Genomic DNA, 25,296 nt, shown 5'->3' on the forward strand with positions numbered 1-25,296 from the left:
TGTATCTGCACTCCAGTCTGTCTCCCAGAGAGTAGAGTTCTGTTGGAGGAGAAGGGCCAGTGCTGGGGCATCTGAGGCCTTTCTGGGGCCATCCAAGGGACAAGTCTAATCTGCAGTCCTTTATAAAATGAAATCTTCATTAACTGATTCCCCTAATTCAGAATCTCTGCCATTGGTCATGCCAAATTTGTTTTTATGCTGTCTGTGAAATAAAGGACTTCTTAAACTAACAGACAAAAAACTGTAAGGCAGAGAGCTGAAGAAGAGAGGACCTTACCCACATTTTAGAAATACTGCAGTAAAATCTGGTTGTTAGTTTCTTGGGCTTGGTTTTCTAGCCTCAGACTAACATAAAATGGTGGCTTTTTAAAGGTCCAGTTTGAGCTACCTTATGAAGACTTCATAAGATATGAGTTTGAGTTTGTGGCCCTTTGCATCTGCTGGATACTGTATGAGTTTAGAATAGTAGAACAAATCTAAGGAGTTAAAATTCTTATTGCATCTATGTAAATAATCAGGCCAAACCTAATGAAGCTAGCCTTATTTTGAAATAAGAATAATCTTCCTTTGAGATTATTATGATCATAGGATAAAAAGACTGTCAAGAAAGAGAGTGAACAACTTTGAAATGGGCAGTATCTTTTCTAGTGCACCCTTTCAGGGTTATGCCTACCTTTCACTGTCTTTGAGCTATTTTACAACTCTGTAAACTGTAGAAAACTGATAGTAATGCAAATAATTTTTGTCTATAGAAATACAATTTGTCCAGTGGAATACAATTGATTCTCTGTTTAGCAACTCTTTGTAAATACATTTCATCCATCCTTATCTGACTGTAAATGTGTAGTACTCTGAATTCTTCTTTCAACTAATGGTACAATTTTACTGGTTCCTTGTTATTTAATGAGTAAAATAAAATCTTTGACATGTGTTTTAAAAATGCAATATATAGAACAGTGCTATGGAACCATTTCTCTACAAAAAAAATGGAGGAATAATATTAATATATATTCATATTATGTATATGTATGTGGTTGTGATTTTTATGTATGTGTGTGTGTGTATATGTATCATCTCAGAGGGGAGGAGAAGATGGGGAGTTTTTGCTTAATAGGTACAGATTTTCTGTTTGGGTTGATGGAAAACATTTGGTAATGAATGGTGACGAAGGTAATAACACTGAATGTAATTAATACCACTGAATTGTATGCTTCAAAATGGTTAAAACAGCAACATTTATGTTTCATATATAAAACATAAAAAATTTTAAAAAGTTCTGGGAGAATATGTTTATACATAAAAATATAAGAAACTAATAATAGCAGGAAACTAAACAGATTTTCAGTTATGTAAATATAAATTATTTTAAAATTTTTACATGTGTGGAAATTAAGCGTATAAATCAATGCCTTCTTCTTGTCATGTGATAATTACTTGAATTAGTTTAAGTGTTACATTTCCCTGATTTCTGGTAAATATCAGTAGAAAGAAGTCTGCAACTAGAATAGGACAGATGGAACAGAGGGAAGAAAGTATGACTCCTAATGACAAATTAATTATACACTGTTAGTGGAAACAAAATTAAATGGAAAGAAAACAAATATAATGATAGATGAATAATCAAAACTGATTAATATGCCTTTCAACAAGATGGCAGCATAAGATTCTCTAAGGTGCCGTTCTCCCAAAGAATCTTTGAACAACTAGCAAAAACTGGCAGGACCATTTTCTTCAGAACTCCAGAAAACAGTTAAAGGGTTGCAGTAACTGAGTGAGTACTATCTCAAGAAAATGCAGCTTAAAAAAAAAATGATAGGAAAAGCTCCAGGAACCCTTACAGTTCCCTCTCCCACACCCTTCTGACTCTTCTGGTAAACTGTGGAGCCAGCCTCCACTCCCATCAGACTCCCTGGCACTGTTCTGGAGACAGCAAGGTAAGCCCTAAACAGACATGGAAGTGTCTGTAGGTCAGAGCCAATCTATCAGGTAGTAGCCTGAAAAACTGAACCAGGAAACTTCAGGTTTGACCTCCCAGAGCTTGTCCTATAGGCAGAAGCAACTTCTGATAGCTGAAACAATATAAGAAACAAATGAGCTGAAGTGTGCTGGGGCAAAGGATTACCTGCTTTAAACCTTGCAATAGAGCCCTCAGAACTGGGTGGGGGAGGGGAGGAGTCTATTTCATAGGAATTATAAAAGGTATTCAAATTCCAAAGGCCAGGAGCTAGCACAAACTCAGGACAAGATGACACAGGCTCAGAAAAGACTGAGAGGGCCCTGCACCAGAAGGAATACACCAGCCAACATAGAGCCAATTTGCAAAGACTCTTAAAGAACTTTTTGCATTGGTTGGTTTGTTTTTGCTAGCTCCTGGTACTCAAGGAAATCTCAATCATATCACTAGCTGGACAAAAACTTAAGGAACAGAGAGTTTGGGGACTAAATCCAAGAGGGAATACTTTAAATACTAAAATATACAGTGTGCAAAAAAGATTACAAGAAAACAAAGAAATGTGAAATGATGACACATCCAAAAGAGCAAGATAAATTTCCAGAAACCATCATCAACAACAAAAAAAAACAGACTTGGAAATGACAGATGAAAACTTTTTTTAAAAAAGTTATCCTTATTATGTTCAGAGAGATCAAGGGAAACAGAGAAAGAAGTAAAGGATTTCAGGAAAACAACGCATGAACAATATGAGAATCACAATAAAGATAGAAATTTTTAACAGAAACCAAATAATGGAGTTGAAGATCAAAATAACTGAAATTTTAAAATCCCTAGAGGGTTTCAACATCAGATTGGAGCTAGCAGAAAAAGAATCAGTAAACTTGAAAACAAGAATTAAGAAATTATTCAGGCTGAGAAGCAGAAAGAAAAAAGAGTTTTAGAAAAAGTGAACAGAACCTAAGGGGCCTTTGGGACACCATCAAACGCACTAATATATACCTTATGGAGGTCCCAGAAGGAGAAGAAAGAAAGGGACAGAAGGAATATTTGAAGAAATTATGGCAGAAAACTTCCCAAATTTATTGAAAGACATGAAAATGCACATTCAGGAAGCAAATGAAATTCAAGCAGGATAAATTCAAAGAGAACCATGCCCAGATATGTAGTAGTCAAACCATCCAGTGCCAAGGAGAAGAGAATTCTGAAAGTTTCAGGAGAAATGCAAAGTGTTACATACAAGGGAGTTCCAATAAGACTGCCAATTTCTCATCAGAAACCACAGAGGCAAGAAGGCAGTGGGATGAAATATTTAAAGTACTGAAAGAAAACAATTGCCAACCAAGAAGTTTTTATTTGATGAGAATGTCTTTCAAAAATGAGGGAACAGTTAAGACATTCACAGAAAAACAAAAGCTCAGGTAGTTGGTCACCACTAGAACTTCCCTATAAGCAAGAATAAAGAGAGTTCTTCAGACTTCTTCACAGTAGACAGTGGATTGAAGCAGAAAAAGAAATAAAGACCTCTGGTAAAAGTAACCATATAGGTAATTATAAATGCCATTACTATTTTATTGCATTTTCTGGCATGTAAGCCCATTTCTTACTTCTTACAGGTACTACAGTGCAAATGCATAAGAAGTAAGGATAAATCTATGGTTTGGGACATACAGTATATAAAGATATTGTAAGAAGTACAACCAAAATGTGAGGAAATGGTAGGGTACAGGAACAGTGTTTTGTGCTATTAAAGTCAAATTGGTATCAAATCCAATGTGATTGCTATAGATTTAGGATGTTAACTTTAAGCCCCAAGGTAACCACAAAGAAAATATATTAAAATATATACAGGAACAAATGAGAATAGACTTGAAACAGTATACTACAAAAATCAAATTAATATGACAATATTAATGGAAGAATGGTGGGGGGGGGGTATGGATATGTAAGACTTACAAAGACCAAAGAGGAAAATGTCAGAAGAAAGCCATGAATTATCAGTACTGACTTTAAGTGTAAGTGGATTAAACTCTCCAGTAAAAAGGCATAAAATGACAGAATGGATAAAAAAGTATGGCCTGACTATGTGATGTTTACAAGATACTAACATTAAATTCAAATAAGAGTAGGTTACAACTGAAAGGATGGAAAAATATACCGTATAAATAGTAACCAAAAGACAGCTACTGATATCAGATAAAGTAGACTTTAAGTCAAGATCTGTTGCAAGGAGCAGAAAAAGTCACTATATACTGATAAAGGGGTCAATTCAACAAGAAGACATAACAATTATAAATATACAGGCACCTAACAGCAGAGCCCCAAAATATATGAAGCAAATACTGACAGATTTGAAAGCAAAAATAGATTATTCTACATTAATAGTAGGAAACTTCAATATACCACTGTTAATATTGGATAGAACATCCAGACAGAATATCAAAAGGAAATAGAAGACTTAGACCTACATAGATATATATAGAACACTTCATCTTACAGCAGCAGAATACACATTCTTCTCTAGTGCTCAGGAATCATTCTCCAAGATAGGCAATATTTTAGGTCACAAAACAAGTCTCAATAGTTGCAATAAAATTAAAATGTAATATATCTTCTTCATCAAAATGGTTTGAAACTAGAAATTGCGAACATGGAATATTCACAAAGATGTGGAAATTAACACAATATTAAAAAACCAATGGGTCAAAATAGAAATCAAAGCAAAATTAGGATATATCTTGAGTTAATGAAATCAGATTAAAAAAATACAAAACTTATGTGATAAAGCAAGAGCAGTGATGAAAATGAAATTTATAGCTCTAAATGTTTACATTGGAAAAAAAGGAAGCTCTCAAATCAGAACCTAACCCCACACCTGGGGTATCTAGATAAAATAGAGCAAACTAAATGCACAAGCAAGCAGAAGGAAGGAAAGATTAGATTAGAGTGGGAAAATGAAATAGAGAATTAAAAAAAACAATAGAATAAACAAAACCAAAAGTTGGTTCTTTGAAAAGATCAATAATATCAACTAACCTTTAGCTAGACTGCAAAGAAAAAAAGAGAGAATGCAAATAACTAAAAAATGAGTTTACTACCAACTCCCCAGAAATAAAAATGAGTCTACGAGGATACTATGAACAACTCACTCAAGCAAATTAGATAACCAAGATGAAATGGACAACTTTCTAGAAGCACACAAACTCCTATACTGGTCAAGGAGAAAATAGAATATTTTACAGTAGATTTCAAGTAAAGAGATCAATCATTAAAATCCTCCCAACAAAGAAAAGCCCTTAGATCAGATGGCTTCTCTGGAGAATTTTACCAAACATTACCAAAAGAATTTATACTAACCTGCTCAAACTCTTCCAAAATATTGAAGAAAAGGGAACACTCATTTTATGGAACCAAAATTATCCTAATACCAAATTTAGATAAAGATAGCTGTTTTAGTTTACTAGAGCTGCCAATGCAATATACCAGAAGTGGGTTGGCTTTTAGAACAGGAATTTATTTGGGGTAAAATCTTATAGTTCTAAGACTGTGAAAATGTCCTGATTTGGACGTTTTGAAAATGTCCTTGATTTAGGCATCATCAGAGATGCTGTCTCATAAACTGCTGCCACATTGTGAGGCAAAATGGCTGCCAGTCTCTACCAAGGTCCCTGCTTTCCCTCCAGGCTCACCTTCTCCAGCTCAGCTGTGGGCAGTCAGGCATAGGGCAGGGCTGGTCTCTTCAGCTTTGAGCTGCTCCACTGGTGTAGCCTCTCAGGTGTCCACCATTTCCAGCCTCTGGCCTCTCCTTGGCCTCTCTCTCAGCCTCTTGGGGTTTCTCCTGGCCTCTGTCTGATAGTTGATCCTGGAGTCCTCTTTTTTTTTTTAAAGATTTATTCCCCCATTGGTAGTCTGCTCTCTGTGTCCATTTTCTGTGTGTTCTTCTGTGTCTGCTTGTATTCTCATCAGGCGGTACTGGGGATCTGTGTCTCTTTTTGTTGTGTCATCTTGCTGCATCAGCTCTGTGTGTGTGTGGCACCACTTCTGGGTGGGCTACAGTTTCACGCATGTGGCTCTCCTTGTGCAGGGGCCACTCCTTGCAAGGGGGTACCCTTACGCAGGGGCATCCCTGCAAAGGCTGGCACTCCTCGCACATAGCAGCACTGTGCATTGGCCAGCCCACCACATGAGCCAGGAGGCCCTGGGTATCAAACCCTTGGACCTCCTATATGGCAGGCGGACACTCCATCTGTTGAGCCACATCTGCTTTCCCTGGAGTTCTCTTTAACACCAATGAATTATGTAGTTGAAAGTGGTGAAATGGGAAATTTTTGTATGTATATATGTTATTACAATAAAAATGTTAACTGGTCAGACATTTTGATCTTTGCTCTAACTGGCCTTTCTTATTTCTTTCAGGTGTTGGGAAAGGTGATGGAAGTGATTTGAAAGTGCAAATGATAATGCAGAAAATGACTGTCTTTTCCTGTTGTCTTTCCAATAACTGCAATGTAAAAGAAAGCATGTGAACTGGAATTTCTGGTGTTTGTTTTCAAGTTTTAAGTGAAATCATCATGTTAATACCCCCAAGCCATCACATCCAAAGTGACACCATGTTGTTTTCTGGTTGCCATCTAACTTAGTGTCACTGGGTTCAGATGCAAACCAGTGGTACATTAGCATCATTGTTCAAAATAGCTTTCCCTAGGCATCTCCAAAACAAATTTTTAAGTTCAGAATGTTCCTTTGCCTTTCACCATCCCACAAATGCTGAGTATGTTTCCAGGCATCTCTCAGGGATTTAGATTCCTGTATCTGGTCGTTTTTAGCCAATTCTCTTCTTCTTGGCAATTTTATCTTTCATTGTTTACCAGTGATTTTCAAATTTTAGTATGCATGAAAATCACTTAGGAGCTTGTGAAAATGTAATTCCTAGATTGTATTCCCAAAAGAATGATTTGGGAAACCTGCAGTGGAGCCATAGCATGTTCCCTGTGATTCTAATTCAGATATTCTGTGGGATCATGCTATGAGAAACAGTGCAAGAGTGTGTAGCTTGGAGAAGAATCTCTTTACCCAAAGCAGTGGAAACTGGTGGTCAATATTTTGTTAAAATGTTAGTGAACTGCCTAAGATGAGACTTTTTCTGAACCAATAAATAAGAAAGCTCTCCTCATGTGTCTAAGAAATATAAACTTTAAAAGCTTTTTCTCAGGCTTTTGTCTCTAGTTCTCCTACTACCTTCCAACACTAGTCCTTTCTCTTCTTTTTGGCATGCCCTGAGGGAATTCACCCAGGTCTGACCCAGGGCTTTCTGTTCTTATCTCCACAGATGATCTCAGTCACACTCATCCATCCCCTGCTTTAAATTACCAATTGTTCTTTCATTCACTCAACAGATATTTATGAACACCCATTGTGTGCCTGGCAGTATGGCAAATTCAGGGGGCTACAAGGTTCACAGTCTCTTTGTCAGCAATTCAGATCTAATACTGGTCAATACAAATTTATCAAATGAGCTTTTCCTCTGCTTCTGCAAAAGGCATCGGTGTTCTGTCACTCAGGCCTTAACATTTGGTATTACCTTTGATTCAGTATTCACACTGACCCTGTAAATCCACGTAGTCACCAAATCCTGCTGATTATGCCTTTGAAAGCCCTCTTTACTCCATTTCTTTATATTCCCAATGCCCCCACCTGGCCAGGACCTTATATACTCATGCCTAGCTTTCTGCAGTGGTCTTCTTACTTTCTGTTGCTCTTTCTACCAGGCAGTTTATATAGTCCTGCAATATATATATATAGTCCTGCCACATCCTGAAATACTGTTTTCATTATGAAAAAACTACAATATAGAGCAGAAGACAAAACTACCTACATGGGCAAAGCCAGTTAACATATTTGGCTCAGTGTTCTCATCTGTAAAATAAACATCTCAAGTACTATGAGGATTAAATGGTATAATATATGTGAAGTTGCTTTGTGAATTATAAAGTACTAAACCAAAGTTTCATGTGGTAATTAAGAGGTCACTTTTCACATAGGAAATGCCCCACCATATTCTTCAGCAACTTCATGCTTATTTTCCTGACTCTTGAGCTCTCCAGATGTGGCCCTAGCATGGCTGAACTTATTTCTACCAGTAACTTCATCTGCAGAGTCCATTAGAAGTAAACTGGGTCCTCTCTGGCCCTTGGAACCCAACACTCTATTCTGCTTCGCATTTTTGCTGATTATTTTCCCTTCCTATCTGGATTGGATTGTTTTATGTGCCTTTATTTACTCAAATCCTTCCATGCCCAGCCCAATTCCTACGTCTTCTGTGTAGATGTCTCATCCTACACCTCCTGTTAACATCCCCAGAAATGTGCAACATCACACTCAATCTTCATCATACAGATTGGCACATTCTACTGTTGTTCTGTATGTGTACAGCTCCCAGAAGGCATCAAGTGTGCCTGCCACTTCTTTTTTTATATTTTTCACAGTGCCTAACATAGACCTTTCACATTGTGGTGCCATTATTATACAGGGTAAATAACAGAGAAAGACTCAGTATAGCTTCAAAGCTATTTAGTCCAGAAACTTGAGCTACCTTTGCTCCCCCAACCCAGCAGTCTTCAATGAAAGCTGCTTGTGATTCCATTCAACAAACACAAGGTTTTTGATAAAAAAAGATTATGCATTGCTTTTTGAAGAGCAGCTTTAGAATATAACTTCTTATTGCATTCTCAGAAGAGGCTCCAATGTGTGAAAATCGGGTCACACAAATTCAACAATATTTACTTAAATTCTAGTAGAAAATTGAATGCTCTATGTATTAGCCAGGGGTGCTGATGCAATATTCCAGAAATTGGTTGGTTTTTATAAAGGGTATTTATTTGGGGTAGGAGCTTACAGATAACCAGGCCATAAAGCATAAGTTACTTCCCTCACCAAAGTCACTTTTCATGTGTTGGAACAAGATGGCTGCCAACATCTGTGAGGGTTCAGGCTTCCTGGGTTCCTCTCTTTCAGGGTCTTGCTTCTCTCTGGGTTCAAGGTTCCTTTCTTCCCAGGGCTTGCTTCTTCTTGGACTCAGGGTTCCTCTCTTCCTGAGGCTTGCTTCTCTTTCCTCTGAGCTTACTTCCCAGGGCTCCAGCTTAAGGCTTCCTACATCAAAACTCCAACATCAAAAACCCTCCACTCTGTCCTTTGCCATGCCTTTTATTAGGGCCATGTCCTAATGACGGGGCTCAAACTCAATCATGCCCAGTACACACCAGATTACAAACATAATCCACTATCTACTTTTGGAATTCATAACCATATCAAACTGCTACACTCTGCTTTTTAATAATGCCCCACCAAACCCCCAAACATGCTGGCCTTTTAAAAATTCAAACAACAGCGTTAACTCTACAGACATTTATTCATACATAAGGCACTATAAGATCAAGAGTTCTTAATAAACATAGGAAACAGAGGAAGCCTAAACTTACATCACTGTTAGACTTACTTATAATTACTGGTTTAATAGAGACTGCTATGTGTTCATTCAAAGATATTTCATGACCCTGAAACAGACAAAGTAATAATTGATCTACTGTACTGTCCAATTCTCTATGATGACGTGAAAGTGAAATTTTTCTCCTCTTCGGTGAGTAACCAAGGAACAACCTCTGTCATTGCTCTTGTCTGGTCTTTGGACTGATTTTCATTTGGGATTTCCTTTCCTACAGTTCCCATCATGGGAGCTAATAGGAAACAGTCAACCCCAAACCAGGGAGGGAGAAGAAAACAGTAAGTTAGATCTACCGTTGTTTTTTTTCCGCAAAAGAAGAACATATGCGATTTTTATTTTTGTACATTTTCTTCTTCTAAATCCTATAATTGACATGTATTAGCTTTAGAATAAGAAAAGATATTAAAATAACAAAGGTATGTTTTTTACTGCATAGCAGTGATCCACATTTTTGTTTTGTATTTTTAAAACACATTGTCCCACATGATGTATGAAATACTTAAATATGAGGGGAATTTTCCTTTCCTCTGAATTGATACATAATACATTATAGAGTTTAATCCAATATTTAGTTTACAAAAAATGTCATCATTGACATTACTCTGAGTATTATTTATATTGACTAACTATATAAAATGTGTATCTATTATTGTTTGTAACAAATTTCTAAGCCTTACTAGGTTTTTTCCTATCAAAGTATCGCTCAGAACTGATAAGAGGTAACTATGGCGATCAGTGTAAATTTTATTTCCTGTGTCCTCCTTCATTCCCTTGTGGGACAGAATCTTTTGAGTAATGAAATGGTAGATGTGTTGAAGCAAGTGACCTGGATAATTGTCATGTTGGATGGATGCCACTTGAATTAGGGGGCTGGTAAGTGCCCCTCTAATGGGTGCCTCTCCAAGGGGCCTTGCTGACACCCAGGAAATGGAAATACTTCCAAAATTGTTAGGTGATTCTATCATTATCATTAATAAGGATGGTTAATTAGTCACTGTGGCTGTTCCTTATAGAAATGGGCATATGGGTGTAAATATGGGTATAAACAGGCATAGGTCCTTAGTAAGTTCTGTTTAGCACTGTCTAAACCAGTTTAAAAGTCCATCCCCAAATTTCTAAATATCATGGGAAAAATTCACTTCTCTTAAAACCTACTTCATGGTGCTTTGTGTGTATTGTATTTTAGATTGTAGAGTGCTGCATATTTAATAACTACAGTTGATTGAGAAGTATGTAAATGCCCAAAAGAAGGAAACTTAATCCCCTTAGAATAATTGGCTCTTTGTATCAATTTTTCTCTGAAAAATAACCTTGTGTTCCTTTCATATATTTTTAGGATATTCCTAAATACTATGACAACTGCCCATTTTTCTTTTGGTTCCATACATCTTTTATACAAAATAACAGGTATGGCTATGATAATCCATTGGAAACAGCTTAATCTTTCAATGTATGAGTGTAAAGTGTACTGGCAAGTCTTCTGCTGATTGTTGTGGGAAAAAACCCTTGAGTCACCATTCTTCATTGTTTAATTCATCTTAATCTGGTTGTATTAGTCAGCCAAAATGGGTGCTGATGCAAAGTTCCAGAAAGCTGTTGGTTTTTATAAAGAATATTTATTTGAGGTAGAAGCTTACAGTTATAAGGCCCTCAAGAGTCCAACTCAAGGTTGCTTCCTTACCAAACTGTTGCCACATGTTGAAGCAAGATGGTGGCAATGTCTGTGAAGGTTCAGCCTAACTCTTCCTTCTTAAGGCTCTGTGGTCCCAGCCTCCTCTGAGCTCAGCTATAGGCTGGCATAAGGCTCATCTTTCTCCCCAGGGTTTGTTTCTCTCCGGGCTCAGTGGCTCTGCTCTCTTCACAAGGTCAGCTGTAGACTATCAGGCTCATCTCTTCCTGGGGCCTCTGCTGTGTCAATTGAGCTGTCTCTATTCCTATGTGTTCTTCTCCTGTGTGTCTACTTCCATGTGACAGTCTGTTTTATCTGCCCAAAGGAGCTGGGACTTGATGCTGAGTCCCACTATAATGACGTGGTTGGATAAAGCCCTCATCTTAACATAATTTAATCAGATATCTCAGCTGAATCTAATACATTCAAAGGGTATCACACCCAGAGAAATAGACCAGTTTACAAACATAGTCAATATCTCTTTTTGGAATTCATAAATAATATCGACCTGCCACACAGGTTATTTAAAATATACAGCTATTCTAGAGACCCACTGTCACGTTATCCCCACAGTCCATGCCATTGGTATTCTGTTATAAATTATAAGGTATTATAGTCAAGTCTTGGCTATGGTAATAAATCCCTCCAATGGAAGTTTAACTTAAGTTTGTTCAGTGTCTAGCACATAGTAGGCACTTGTTAAGTATTGGTTAATTGATGAGTACCACCAAAGTCCATTTTAAAGTAAGGTGTGGTCTTGGGAGTTTCTAGCTAGTTTATAAGCTGATTGATAAACTTACATCTAGGGAAAAATTTATAAAGCACAATAAGTATATATGAAGAAAGCTAAAAATCATTAATAGTCTAACATGATTTTCTAGTAACTAAAGTGGGGATCTTTTTGTATAAAAGTAACTATTAGTTGGATAGGAAAACTGTTATTCCTGAGAACCTTCTACCATATCTGAAAACATTTTCCAGGTACATGTATTCCACCTTAAGGGATATTTGTTCTGTGGTGATGAAAAATGGAAAGACTGTTGGTATCACCATGCTATCCAATACAAAAGGAAAAAGTCATATTTTAAAAATCATTCTCTTTACATTTTAAGAAGTGATTACTAGTGTATGTGGTATGATTGGTAGTTCTTATTACATACAATCCTAGCCTTCAAATCTGAACTGAATCTAGTAACACCTCAAGTCCAGTAAGGCAACAGTAAATTTAACATCTGGTTTACATACTTATAATGCACACACATTTAACATATTTTGATACAGTGAACTTTGGATTTGATGGACAAATTTCACCAGTTTTTTCCTGGATATATACAAATAAACTTTGACCCCTAACATGAGCAGAGTATCTCAAAGAGCAATGTCTGGGTGAAGCTTCAGTAGGTGCTACTCGAGTGGTTACTGTAAAGGACACAGTTCTTTTTCCTTTACACCATGTTCATTTTGGAGAAGCAACCACTTAGGACACTTTTATTCTCACTTGTGTAGTTTTTAAAGATATTCTCTAACATTTTAATTTCCAAACTACTTGGAAAAGCTGGTATGACTGAAAATTGCAACCTCATGATTTAAAAGCTTATCAGTGTTTTATTTCTGGATTTTAATATACGTCCAGTCTCTTCTGGATGATTTATAGGAATTTAGGTTGCTTTATTATACTGACATGCTTGTTATCGAAGATTATGATATTTTGCAACTCACTAGAGAGATGTAAGGAGCCAACTAATAATCAGAAAAGGGGCTGAGACTCTGATACAGCAAGCAAATCTATTTTTTTAAGTTCTAACAAGGGTGTCTCTACATGGCTTTTCGTTTAGCCCTAAAAATGTTTTTCTTCTATTTTCAGACTTTATCTTCCCAGAAATGAACTGGATAATCCCCATAAACCAAAAACATGGAAAATTTACAGTCAAGATTTTGCAGTGGAGTTGTATTTCGAATGAGATATAACCTAGTTACATCATAGCTGTTTAGTTTCCCACCTAGCAAAGAATCATGTTTTCCCAAATCCATAGCTTCTAAGTTAGTTTCCTCTCTGATACACATTTATTTCTGTATATATACATAGGTACTTAAGGAGTCCATTAAAAATATATATATAGGTAAAATTTCAATGCTGATTTTATTTCTTGGAAGAATATATTTCATATAAAGTTTTCACCTTTATTCAGATAAATTTGAAACACATTTCATTGGAACATTAGGTATTATTTTGAAAAACCTTAAAATAAGAGCTTTCATATTAAAATAATTATTTAAAAATTGTGATCCCCTCAAATACTGTGGGTTTCATTTTATTTATTTCATGGACATATATTCATTCCTTGATTTGTTTCACATTTGTAATTTCAGATTTATTAAAAAGCTCATTTCTAATTTCTTCTTCCACTTGATTTACAAACTATGTGTTAACCAACATCAGAGGTGCAGTAAAGATTAAGTTTTAAACATTAAAGAAATGAGAAATGTTTCACACAAGTAGTTTCTTTCCCCCACCCCACATTTTCTTGGAGCACCAAACACCACATAGTAGGCTTACGTGATCCACTTCCTTTAATTACAACTTGTATCCCCGTGGAGGGTAAAAGGGTCTCAGTACACATGAAAGAGAAGCTTCAGTAACTTCTGCTTTTGTGTAACATCATAAATCAAGAGAAGTATTTGCTCTTACCATACTCTCGATTTACTATGTTAAAATCCACCACCTGCTACTCCCAGTAGAGTGAATTGTTCACAACTGACTTCACCTGAAGTTTGGGGAACTTGGTGAAGGGAGGTCACCTCTTCATTACAAACACTGGTTAGTTAGTCCTACGTCCAAAGGGAATCATTTTCTCTTTGGTACTGGGCACTACTTTATTATAAGTATCCTGCCACCATATTTTAAGGCCAAAATAGCCCTAGAAAATGGTTCTCATTTTTGGCTTTATGGAAATTATCCTCATTTGAGAGATTTTCCTTGTATTGGCAAAACTCTCAGCACTCTGGATTATGGTAACATGTCAGGAAATAAAACACAGAAAACCAGCATCTCTGCTACAACACAATAAACTCATTCCTGAAAAACCTCGCACTCCACTGAAGGCACCTGTTAAAAAATCGGGTTTGTGGGAAAATAAAAGGGGAGGGTTGGGCCAAGTCACTCCACGTAAGCAACTTTGTAACCTGTGCACCAACAAAAACAACCCGGACCCCCGGGTGGCAGCTCAGAATGCCTAGAGGTTGCCACAGTGGTATTAAAGAAATGGAAGTACAGCCACCCTTGAGTAGGCAGGCTGGTGGCTGCTGCAGTAGCACAGATGGAAGATGAACTCAGAGCTAAGGCTGCCTTGATCACGGCAGGCACCTGCCCGAGCCCACCAGCCACAAAGCGGGGCAGCAGCCACACTCATATGTTCATTTAAAAATTTAAATACAGCCCCAAAAGGGTTCTAGCTAGCATTGCAGCAACCCGCAGTCTTTTCCCTTTTTCGGGGAAAGTTATAATACTCCTTCCCCTATTGTGACTCCTCCCCTTGGAGGAAAAGATCATATAGAACATGCTTTCAAGTTACTTCCATGTTATCATCATCATTCCCTGCAGTTTCTGTTAGAGAAACTATTATGGCAGAACAAGTTGTACCATCTCATTTCAAATGCATGCAGCAACATGAGGCTTACGTGAACTGAAAAGATATTAGCTGGCTTGGTGAAGAATAAGATCTATTTTTTTCAATAGTGGCAACAAAAAGGAAAGAAAACCCCAATATTTACCTTAAGCATTTTGCTTTTTGAAACAAAGGAGGTTACAGTTGGGGTTTCTCTTTACTAACCCTCCAATATGTATTAAAATTTCTGTCACACTATTCTGCTTTTGCTCATAAAATGTTTTTAGGGCCTGTTGGGTGCCACTTTCTTTGAATCCAATGTGACTCTTTCTTTGAACAACTCGAGAAATTTACATCCCGATGTATGAGAATGATACTAGTTTTCTTAAATAGAATTGACTAACCTAGGATAGAATTATCCAAAACTTAGTACAAGTAGTTCAACTATTTTATAAAAAACAGAGTGTCTTCCTGCCCAGCCAGTCACATCACATTCCGAGCCTGGCAGAGGGAGAGTGGTGGGCCGTACTTCACGACCGCAGAAGAGAAGAGGGTTCCACCTGTCGCTTCCCGACGTGATCTGCCACATGGAACATTCACACCCCTCCAGTGCTCGGGTCTTAACAGGGATGTGAGCGCTTCAGCAGAAAAACTCTTAGTACACTCCAGTATTAGGTAAATAATTTAATGAAAGAATGCCCAAATTCCTTTAAACACAGTATTTCAAGTGACCGTATTTTTGTCTGAAGTACAGATTTGAAATGTTACAAATTATACCCCAATATTAGACATGAATTAAGCAAACTGAATGAGAAAAAATTCTCCTGCCTTAACCTTCCTTCCATTCGTCCCTCTCCCACTCACTTGATATTATTTCTAGTTAAGATGCCTAGTTAACTCTGTAGAACAGTGTGGGAGGAAAAGGTCTGCTGATGGCAGGGCCTGGGCAGGCGCCCTCGGAGACACCTGCCTTCTGCTGGGAGCCGGTCCGCCTTCTATTGTTTTAGTCCACCCGGCTCAGGTGATGCGGCACCCAGCAGTTACTGACCTTTGAGTGGGAGAGAAGAGTAAAGTAGAACACGGTTTTCTTTGAGAGAAAGCAGTGGAAGGCCAGCCCACAGCTCGGAGCACTGCCGGCACCAGGCTGGGCAGGGCCTCCCGGCTGCCCATGAGTTGGCAGCAGCTCACCTCCCTGAGCCGCTGGCCTCTGTCACTGTGGCTGCAGCCCCCAGAGGCTCGTGAAGAGCAAGACGCGCAGGGCGAGACGGGCCGACAGCGAGCTGTGCAGTGTGGCCATGCGGACGCTGCGGCCGGCTTGCTTTCAGCAGTCCAGCTGTTCAGAACACTTTTTACTGCGAGACCCTGTGGTCTGGGAGCATCATGGAATGATGGGGCTAACTAAAATGGTAGAAGAACGATGCAAAGAACAGCTGCCCACCCCCAAGGCCATGAGGACCGGGTCAGCCGTGGGGGTCTTGTGTCGGTGCACATAGGCACACACATGGGAACGCGTAAGAAATCGGCTTTCAGTACTTTATTGTCACACCCTATATAATCACCATTACAATTCACTGACTGCAGTACCCAATTTCAGAAGGCTCCGGCACTTTTAAAGCATGGCAAGGAGTTATGGACCTGAAGGGAACCTTGAGGATGGGTTAATGCTGACATTACTCACTGCCTAGTATAAGCACTAAAGTCTATTTAGTCCTGTCTGAGAGGAAAGGGCATCACCTACGAGTCCTGTCAAAGTCTTAACAGGGAACAAAGGCTTCTCTTGAAGGTTTGGCACTCTCTGTTCCCAGGAAGGGTTTCTGACTGGTAGAGGCAGAGGACAGTGAATGGTCCAAGGTGGATCAACAGTTCCTAGATGGGCCAGTGGGAATCCTGTCCAGGCCAGGACTCAGAAACCAGAAGCTCAGAGCTGCTGTCAGCCACTGCGTTTCCACTGAAGCTGGCAGCACAGCCCCTCCCCTCCAGCCCTTCCTCAGCAGAGGAGAAGTTCTTCTGGAGAGGGAAGAGAGGAAGTGGACACAGGTGAAGGCCAGGCTGCTTCCCAAAGGCCTGACACTCTAGGATACACCTAACAATAAAGTTAGAGCGAGGAACTAAATTGGCACTATTTGAGGTAAGCATGGGGCATCTTGGGACAATCCAGGATGCCTACTCCAAAACTTAAGAATATGGGAGCCACACCAGAATGCAGGTATGGTCCCCTTAAAAATGTAGATGGATATCTTGGCTCTACTTAAGCTCCCCTTAAAAAGTTTTTAAAAACTTTAACTGTTTAGTACAGTGCATGATAAGTGGACTTTAAAATTAAAAGAGACTCTACATCTCTCATTGGTTAAGCAATCATTTACAACCATCTTCACAGACATGGTCAATGCTGGGTTTTTCTGTGATATTTGAGGTTAAACATGGAACCAAACTGTGTGTTTCACTCAACACATAACCATTCAAACTGCATGCACGTCTGCAGGTTTATGTAAAAGCCCTGATACAGCTATATTTGACCTTCCAGAGAAGGTACTTAGGGCTCCTGGCTCAGCCTGTATATTCTACCAAGGACAAAAACAACAATTTTTCTACTTCAGTACAATTATGGGCAAAAATTATATAATAGAAAATAGAGGTCTTTCCATAAAGTTTGAGATTTAGAAGAAGGGAAGACAAAAAACAAAATTCCCATGTAGCCAAAATAATTCCACATTGGTCTTAAACTCTGAACCCCTGAGATAACTGTAGTCCCTAAATGCATGTACTTGGATCCATGTTCGCCAGGACACTTCAGCATGCTTCCAACTGGCTCATCATCAACTTCCTGCTGTATTCATAGGCCAGAAACAGTGCCCCATTGGCAGGGAATGCGCGAATCATAGTAGGCTTCAGTCCAGAATATAAGGCTGTTATTCCTGCAAGACAAAAGGGTGACCAAAGACTTTAAGAAGAGCCTCCTTGGAGACAGGCCGCACAGCTGCACGGGTATTTTTATTTTTACACTTATAAATCCAGACCAATAGCACTGAGAACCACAAGGGTGGAAGGACTTATTTCTAGGTCTCTAAATGCACTAATGAAAACAACGTCAGGTCTCCCGATGTTTAGGTAACAGACAACAAAACTGGTGCCTGTCACCTCCTGGCTAACCTGATGGGCAGCGCCGAGGCCCCTCACAGCCAGATGGAGGCAACTCTGGAGCAGAGGTGACAGCTTCACTGCCTCACAGGACACCACGGGTGTGGGAAGAGGCCTTTTTCTAGTATTAGCACTGGATTAGCATTAAGTGGAGAAACACCTGCATAGGCTTGTTCTAAAGATCAAAATTAGATAATGGAAGGGTAACCACTTTGTAAAACTATAAAGACTCATGCAAATTAAAAGTGGGATTTGTACTAGTGATTTACCAGATGTTGGTGCTACTTGGGACATAAATTAAATAGTTTCTACATACTATTACTGTACTCTTTCTGAGATTGAAGGAGATAAGTTCACACCTCAGGTTTTAAGATGTACACTGGATGCTGGAAGGACTTAGAAAATCCTTATCCTCTTACATAACTCTTAAAAATTGACGAAATTATTTTCAGAATTTGTTTAGCCCAGTTCAAATTCCCCAATTACTAGCATTAAGATTATTGTACCTGCTTCTAAATTCTGCACTTGTACTGTGAGAAATCATCTGATACAATCTATATTACATAAAGCAGGCCGTGCTAACCTCAAAGCATTGGTCCCTTAGTCAAAGGCTATGTTTTCAAAAATTCCCTCCAGGCCATTTAGAACAATGCTTCCCAACAGGAGCCAGAACCAGGGATTAGAAACAAGAACTTTAAACGTTCTTCATAAGAATAGTGAAAGTAATCTAAAGAGAAGGATTTGGAAAGACAAGTGCACAAAGGCAGATTAATAAACACTGCTAGAAAAAGGATCCAAGGGAGGAGCACAGAGCAGTCACAGTCTCACCGAAGCACAGCCAGGAGAGCAGCAAAAGGGCCATCTGCACACACACTCAGCTTCCGCAGTCAGACACTCACCTTCATTTTTCACCACACTTAGAAAGGTTCCGATGAATCCTGCCTGTTTTCCAGCCATGGAAAGAACCTGAATTCTGGATTTGATACAATCCACGGGGTATACAGCCAGCCAGAGGCAAATTCCACCAACTCCACCACTTAACATCAGAGGGACAGGGCCTAGAGAAGAAAAACAGCAGACAGTATTTTGTCTCCAGAGCAGATGCTGTGCTGCTGCCAGAGATCAACATAGTCATGGCTGCAGGCAGGTGAAATGAAACAGCTAATGCTAAGAAATGCAGTTCTCTGAGGACACTGTCAAAAGCCCTAACTACCGCCAGCTAAGGCTCCATCTGGTAGTTGACGTCCACCCCGGGGTCCTGCCAGGACACAAAGCCCTCGTGAGCACTCCCCTCACCCCCAGGGGGCTGGCCACGTAGGGACCGGCAGGCCCACAGGGCCGTCCCGCTCTACGTATTTTAACAGTGTCACCCTCACACCCCCATTCCTCCTTAACCATGAAAAATCAAAACTTTCTTTTTACAACAGTTAAATTTGAGAGCTTGACTAACTCCTAAATTTAAGAAAAAAGAAACCCATTCATGTAAGCCAAACATTGCATACAGTTGTGTCAAACAGCTGAACAGCAGGAGTCAGAACTATACTTTCCACTTCTCACTATCAAAATTTATCACCAAGTTTTATTACAAGATCATGTGTAGGTGACTTCCCCAAGAGAAAGTAATCTCTGTATTTCTTCTTCCCCTAAGACGGGCCCTGAACAAATGAACAGATGTTACTCCAAGACGCTTGGGAGGTAGTGCTCTGATTCCTGCTCTGGGGAACTTACGAGGCCCAGGGGGAAGGGTGCGAGCACTGGCCTACAGCCACATCGCTCTCCTGCATCCCAAAACCCCCCTCCAGGGGACCCCCGGAAGGGGGCACACGGTCCAGAGGAGGGGCAGCAGCCTTCCTAGCAGGAAGCAGATAACGTCAGAGGCAACAGCCACTGCCCAAGTGCATTTACCTAGTTCATCTTTTGATCTCCCTGATGCAAAAAATGATCGGCTCAACTCATAGCCACCGAAGAAGAAGAAATAGCCCGGAACTTCTCGAAGTAAAGTGCTGGAGAGACCATGGTAGAAGCCCAAGGGGCCATCCTTCCTAAGGATGCTCTTCACGACCGACCAGACTGTACTGGGAGGAAGCACAGGGAGGGACAGTTAGGGTGGGCGGGGGAGAGAAGACGATATGGGCGCACTGTGCCCAGCCCCGGGGACGCAGGCAGATGTGGTGCCGAGCAGCCGGGCACTCGAGAACGGAGGCTCCTGCTGTGGGAAGGAGAATCCCAGAGGTGTGGGTACTTACAGCAAGTTCTGCCTCTTAAACTATTCCACGGCAAGCAGATTCTATTAAAGTGGATGCATGTATTTCTAGAAGTTGTGATCAGAGACGTTAAAGAGCTGAGAACCATTTTTTCAATACTGCTCTAGCAAAAACTAGAATTGCAATAATGAGTTCTTTGAATGCAGCAAGAATAAAATAGTAGTGGATTTGCTCAGCCCTGTTCCTTCGATTCCTGTCTCCTCAAACTTTCTTTTGATCTGGGATGTTTTGAGGGGACTGGTCCAGGTGCTTGGGTGTGTTTTTGTTTTAGGGCAGAGGAATGAGCAAGAGAGTACAAGCTACTTGAAGGCAAGACCAAAGAGTCTAAGGAGGGAGGTGCAGCTCTGCAGGGCAGAGGCCCCAGAAGCTAGCTCTTGGTGATTTGGTCAGTGCCTCCCTCCTCCCCTTCTTGGAGGGCAGGCGGCTGGGCTCGGAGCGCTGAGGGGTCAGGGGAGAAAGGCCACATGCATTAACGGCGACGAGAACTTCAGGTCCTCCTGGCAGCACCGCCTCCACTGCACAGTGTGGAACGTAACAGCAATCCCACTCCACAATCGCGTGACCCCAGTCTTAACCCCAGAGCTCTGCAGACCCGTGTGGGGCTCAGCGATGCCAAGGATCCAAGTCATACTTTACATTTATACTTCTTGCAAGGCATCTATCTGCCTAAGCCCTTTGGATCTAAATACTCATTAAAAAAAAAATACTTCAACTATTTTGAAGGGACACGAAGGACCTTTCTGGGTGCTGTTTATGTTCTATTTCTCAGCCTGGGTCCTGACAACATAGGTAGTTCACCTGCAAATATTCACAGAGCTGCACACTTAGGATTTCTGCGCATATTCATGTTCCTCTCCTATTCATTTCAATTTAAAAGTTTCATAAATAACTTCTAGGCTATGAAAGATTCAAGCTGGTAGTACTGAAATGTCAAGGGTGCAAAAAATGTTCACTATCGCAAATGCCATTCTTGCTGAGAGGAGATTGATACCTCTAGAAACCATTTAGTGAATGGATTTCCCAGGAGACCCAAAAGGTTTCTAGGTAACCACAGCAATATCCAAGACCAGATGTCAGTCAGATGTCGAGGTGAAAAAGCAAATTTTGAGATTAATAAGGGTAATAAATTGCCCTTCAGTGATGAAATAAATTATATTGGGTCTCGACATATGCACCTTCACAGGGTAACCAGAATCTGGTTTTAAGACTGAATTAGAGAGAGCTTTGATCACTGAGAGTAGCAATGTTTGGAAGGGTTTTGGTGAATGTTTTCTGAACTCGGGTTCTCTGCAGTGGTGAGGGAGGAGGTAAAAGAAGATTCCACTAGATCTGGAATCTTCAGCCTGAAACACCATGTAAAACCTAGAATGGGCATCAAAAGTCATCTCAGAATCCAGCTGCACTTAGTGATGGCTCAGCTCCCGGACACGCGGTGGCTGCCGCTTAGAGACCGAGTTCGAAGCTAATTGCTACGGGCCTCCCAATGCAGGTGGGGACAGGACACAGCCAAGGGGCCTTCTCCACTTCCGGGCAGCGACCAGCTGCCTAGACGTTCTGGGGGGGCCAACACCGCAGATAGTCCCTTTAGAAAACTGCTTCTGTGGAACAGAAGTTTGAAGCAGATCCATCTATTTCTATACCTGCCACTTAATTTTAGTGTAATAGAAAATGTAAAATAATTTCCAAGGCCCAGCACACAGAGGCCTCAGTGCCTGTGCCTGCACATGCTTACTTGTGGCTCTTGGCGATCTTTCCCGAAGCCTCCATCTCGTACATGGTCTGCAGGCGGCACTTGACGAGCTCGGTGGGACACAGCACCAGCGCCGCGAAGGCGGAGGCAAAGGAGCCGGCGGCAGCGTTCTGAAGGTCACTGGAAAGGACACGTGCAAGAGAGGCCAACTCCCGGCCAGCAGCCCCCACTCAGCCCCCACCATGCAGCAGCAGCCGCGGAGGGCGGCGGGGAGGAGGGGGTGCGCCACCACTCGCCAGGCACTCACACCCCGCTGCCCCGTCCAGGGATCCCGTAACCCCGCGGAGGTAAAGAGCGATGCCCAAGCTGCACAGCGGGGAAATGACACGTAGAGACGAGCTGTCATGGGCCCACAGCCCCGCAGCTTAAAGAAGTGGCAGTGCTGGGATTCAAACCCGGGCGGTCTGGCTACTGCAAAACCCATGCTCTTTTTCAGATACAGTGGTATTAAAAAACAAACACCAACAGCGAGGAGGGGGAAACTGCCCACAGTCCCAGCGCCCTTAGTTACTTAGACTCGGGGTGCGGGCCCCTAAGCTTCAGCCCAGCTAGGCTCTGAGGCCGCGTCTCCAGGCCCCAGGCCCAGCTGCAGCAGTGAGACTCGTAGCATTCCCCCGGGGGAGACCCAGGACGAAGGTTTAACCACCTGGGGCTGCACAGCGACACTCAGCCCGCAGCTTCCCGGCCTGGGCAACGCGGCAGGCGAGAAGGGGGTGGGGGTAGCAGCGGGGGGGCTCCAGGTAGAATGGCTGAGGATGCAAACGACACAAACACAAAATCAGCAGTGTGCCCCCCTCTCCTACGGCAGCATCCGCCAGTCGCTAGTGGGGCGCGCACATGGGGAGAAGCCAAGGAGAACTGCCAGGAAGGTCTGAGGGCCTCGGGGCTCAGGAGGAGCCCGGCCCGGCGCCAGCCTGCGTGGGGCGAGTCCTCGCCGCGCGGGAAGCCCTGCATGGCGCTCGGCAGGACCCCCGGCCCCCGCCGGGCCACACCGCGGTGTCCCGCGCTCTCTGGGACACCAGGGCCACCTCACTGGTTTCCACAGGCCGCGGGGCGGCGCCAGCCTCAGCTAGGGAGCCCCTGCCGACCTCCAGCCCAGGAGAGGCCTGGGATGGACCTACACGCCAGTGACCCCGAAGCCGGCCCAGCGCTGAGCCGGGCACGGGGTCAGGCCCGCGTGGCCCGCCTCCCGTCCCCGAGGGCCAGCCTGGCCGTGGAGGGGGCGCGCAGGGGTCGGCGCTGGCCCCACAGGCAGGCGCTCGGGCCCGCTGGCGCACTGCGGGTTTCTTCCGGTTTTAAGACCCTGCTTAAAGTATTCCCTTCGGTTTTAGAAAATTAACCACAAAAGCATTTAGCAGACAAGAGCCGGATAGACAAGAATGTTCACACGCAGCTTCGCAGCACTGAGGAGTTTCCCCGGTGCCATCCCGTCCTTCCTCCCCTCTCCTCTCTTTAGCTTGTCTGTTGAAACCAAAGCTGAGGCTGCCGCGCCTCCCCGCGGGCAGAGCCAGGCCGGGTCTCCCTGGGGACTCTCGGCCCTGCTGACAGGCAAGAGTCAGCGGGTCACGGAGCAGTCTGCGGGTCACGGAGCGGTTTGCGGCGTTGGCTGGAGGGAAGGTGGCGGTCAATAAAATGTGGATGTCTGAAAGGCCCAGGACAGGTTGGGACCGGCTCCGACTCTGGAAAAGGCCACATGCACCACGCCACTGCGAGGCCGATCAGATGTGCAGTGGACTTTGACTTTCCAGTAACTGCCTCATCTGGGGCTTCGCCAGACGCACCCCAGGTTCTGCGTGAAGCGGGGCTGCTGACGGGCACAGTGGAAAAGCAATGGCACAGGGCAGAATTGTGTAAGAATCCTGTTTGTCACCCGCCCGATGCACGCACTTGCACACGCCTGCTTTCTAAGACCCTGGGCAGCCAAAGGTCAATGTTCAAGCCAGAGACAGACAAATATTTACAATATTCTTGCAGAAGCAACCCCGAGAGTCTCACTAGCAGTTCCTTTCACCACTTCTGCTTATCTTTTCTCAGGATCTGAACCCTACAAAAAAAAAATTCCAGCGCCTCCACTGTGGCTTGATGGAAAGAATACTGGGAGGGGGCTCCAGGGCCCCCTCTCGTTACCAGGCTGGTCTTGAGCATGTCGGTATCTGCGCCTCAGTTTCCCCATGTGTAGCAACACCTGTTTTGCTGGGGACATGGTTAGGGCTAAAGACCACGATATACACGTCACACTGTGTGAACACTGAGGCAAGCAGGAATAAGCAGACTGTTGTGCAGCACGAAAAAGAAAAAGTGCCCATGCTCAAGGGGGGCGCTGAGCGAGGCAACATGAACGGGATGGCTTCTCTGCTGGAGGAAGCGTGCCTCACCACCTAAACGGTACAGACACCCAGCAAAACCGGGCACCCAGGGATTCCCGCAGGGACACCGCGCAGAGCCGCCAACCGCTTCCCAGGCTCAGCCACCTGAGGACAGTGAAGAAACGCTGCTGGAAGGCACTCCTTCCCCGCGAGAAGAGCAACGTGCTCTGACTTTCCTTCATTCTGTTTTAACCTCAGAAAGGGAAACAGGGGAGCGGGCAGGCAGCCAGATCCCCAGTGGCTCTGCTCGAGCAAGAGGGCGAAGTGCGTGCTCCGCCAGCGTGGAGGGAGGGCTCTGCCTCCACCGTCTCATACTCCTGCCTTCTAAGGACAGGGGACGTGGACTGCAGGTCTCCTGGCGCAGGACAGCCTGTCCCTCGAGCAGGGAGCAGCTCCTCCCGCTCGGCTCCTGGGTGCTCCCCACGGGGCTGCACGGCCTCCCGGCTGGTCCTGCGCACTGCCGCGCCCTCAGCTCACATGCTGGGTGCGGGCACCCAGGGCCAGCCTTCTCCTCTACCTGCACCCTCCTCCGGCCAAGCGCATCCTGTCCCGTACCTGTGAAATACATGTGTCCCCAGCATGACAGAATCCCTGCCTAGGAAAGGGCGCGTCCTTAGACCTCTAGGCACTTCCAGACAACATGTCTATAAAAGGAACCTACGCGTATCTCAGAAGACCTGTAACTGCAGGAGGGCTTCAAACGCCTCCACAACAGCCAGGGGGGCTGCCCTTGCAACCACAGAGCTGATGAGATTATTTTAAAGGATTCAAAAACAAGTCAGTGTTCAAAGCCGGGACAAATACACATTCCAGTGGTTTCTGAATTCCTTTTAGTCTCAGTCTAATGCATACCAAGGAAGACCAAGTATAAGACGACGTTTGATGTTTGGGGCAGACTCAGCCAAAGAAAGAGTGTGCTAACCTGAATCTTCTCAGATGCTTCTGCTCCTTCTCAAACTCACGTAGCTCAGACAACCTCATCCAATACCCTGCATTTTGATGGTGATGTGGAACCCAAACGTTGGGTCTCAAGCTCTGGCCTTAGGCCAGCA

The 25,296-nt window shown here is 42.7% G+C and overlaps 2 protein-coding genes across 5 annotated transcripts in view; one reads left to right on the plus strand and one right to left on the minus strand.

Moving 5' to 3' along the window:
* Nucleotides 1-13,090, plus strand: part of LOC139436542 (phosphatidylinositol 3,4,5-trisphosphate 3-phosphatase TPTE2-like) — a 40,873-nt gene extending 27,783 nt beyond the window's left edge. Inside the window, exons 4-7 of the mRNA XM_071208285.1 lie at nt 6,380-6,459; nt 9,492-9,587; nt 10,789-10,859; nt 12,986-13,090. Of these exons, the coding sequence (XP_071064386.1) occupies nt 6,380-6,459; nt 9,492-9,587; nt 10,789-10,859; nt 12,986-13,082 (344 nt within the window). The 3' untranslated portion in view covers nt 13,083-13,090. The remainder of the gene's footprint in view (nt 1-6,379; nt 6,460-9,491; nt 9,588-10,788; nt 10,860-12,985) is intronic.
* A 152-nt stretch (nt 13,091-13,242) lies between these two features.
* LOC101426882 (mitochondrial ornithine transporter 1) overlaps nt 13,243-25,296 on the minus strand; it is a 103,124-nt gene continuing 91,070 nt past the window's right edge. For all 4 annotated transcript variants that reach the window (XM_071208284.1, XM_058276691.2, XM_058276690.2 and 1 more), the window contains 4 exons: nt 21,861-21,998; nt 19,770-19,939; nt 18,764-18,922; nt 13,243-17,641 (listed from right to left, as the gene is read on the minus strand). In XM_071208284.1, coding sequence (XP_071064385.1) covers nt 17,517-17,641; nt 18,764-18,922; nt 19,770-19,939; nt 21,861-21,998 — 592 coding nt within the window. In that variant the 3' untranslated portion in view covers nt 13,243-17,516. The remainder of the gene's footprint in view (nt 17,642-18,763; nt 18,923-19,769; nt 19,940-21,860; nt 21,999-25,296) is intronic.

Source organism: Dasypus novemcinctus, chromosome 15 (genome assembly GCF_030445035.2).
Source record: "Dasypus novemcinctus isolate mDasNov1 chromosome 15, mDasNov1.1.hap2, whole genome shotgun sequence".
Taxonomy (NCBI): domain Eukaryota; kingdom Metazoa; phylum Chordata; class Mammalia; order Cingulata; family Dasypodidae; genus Dasypus; species Dasypus novemcinctus.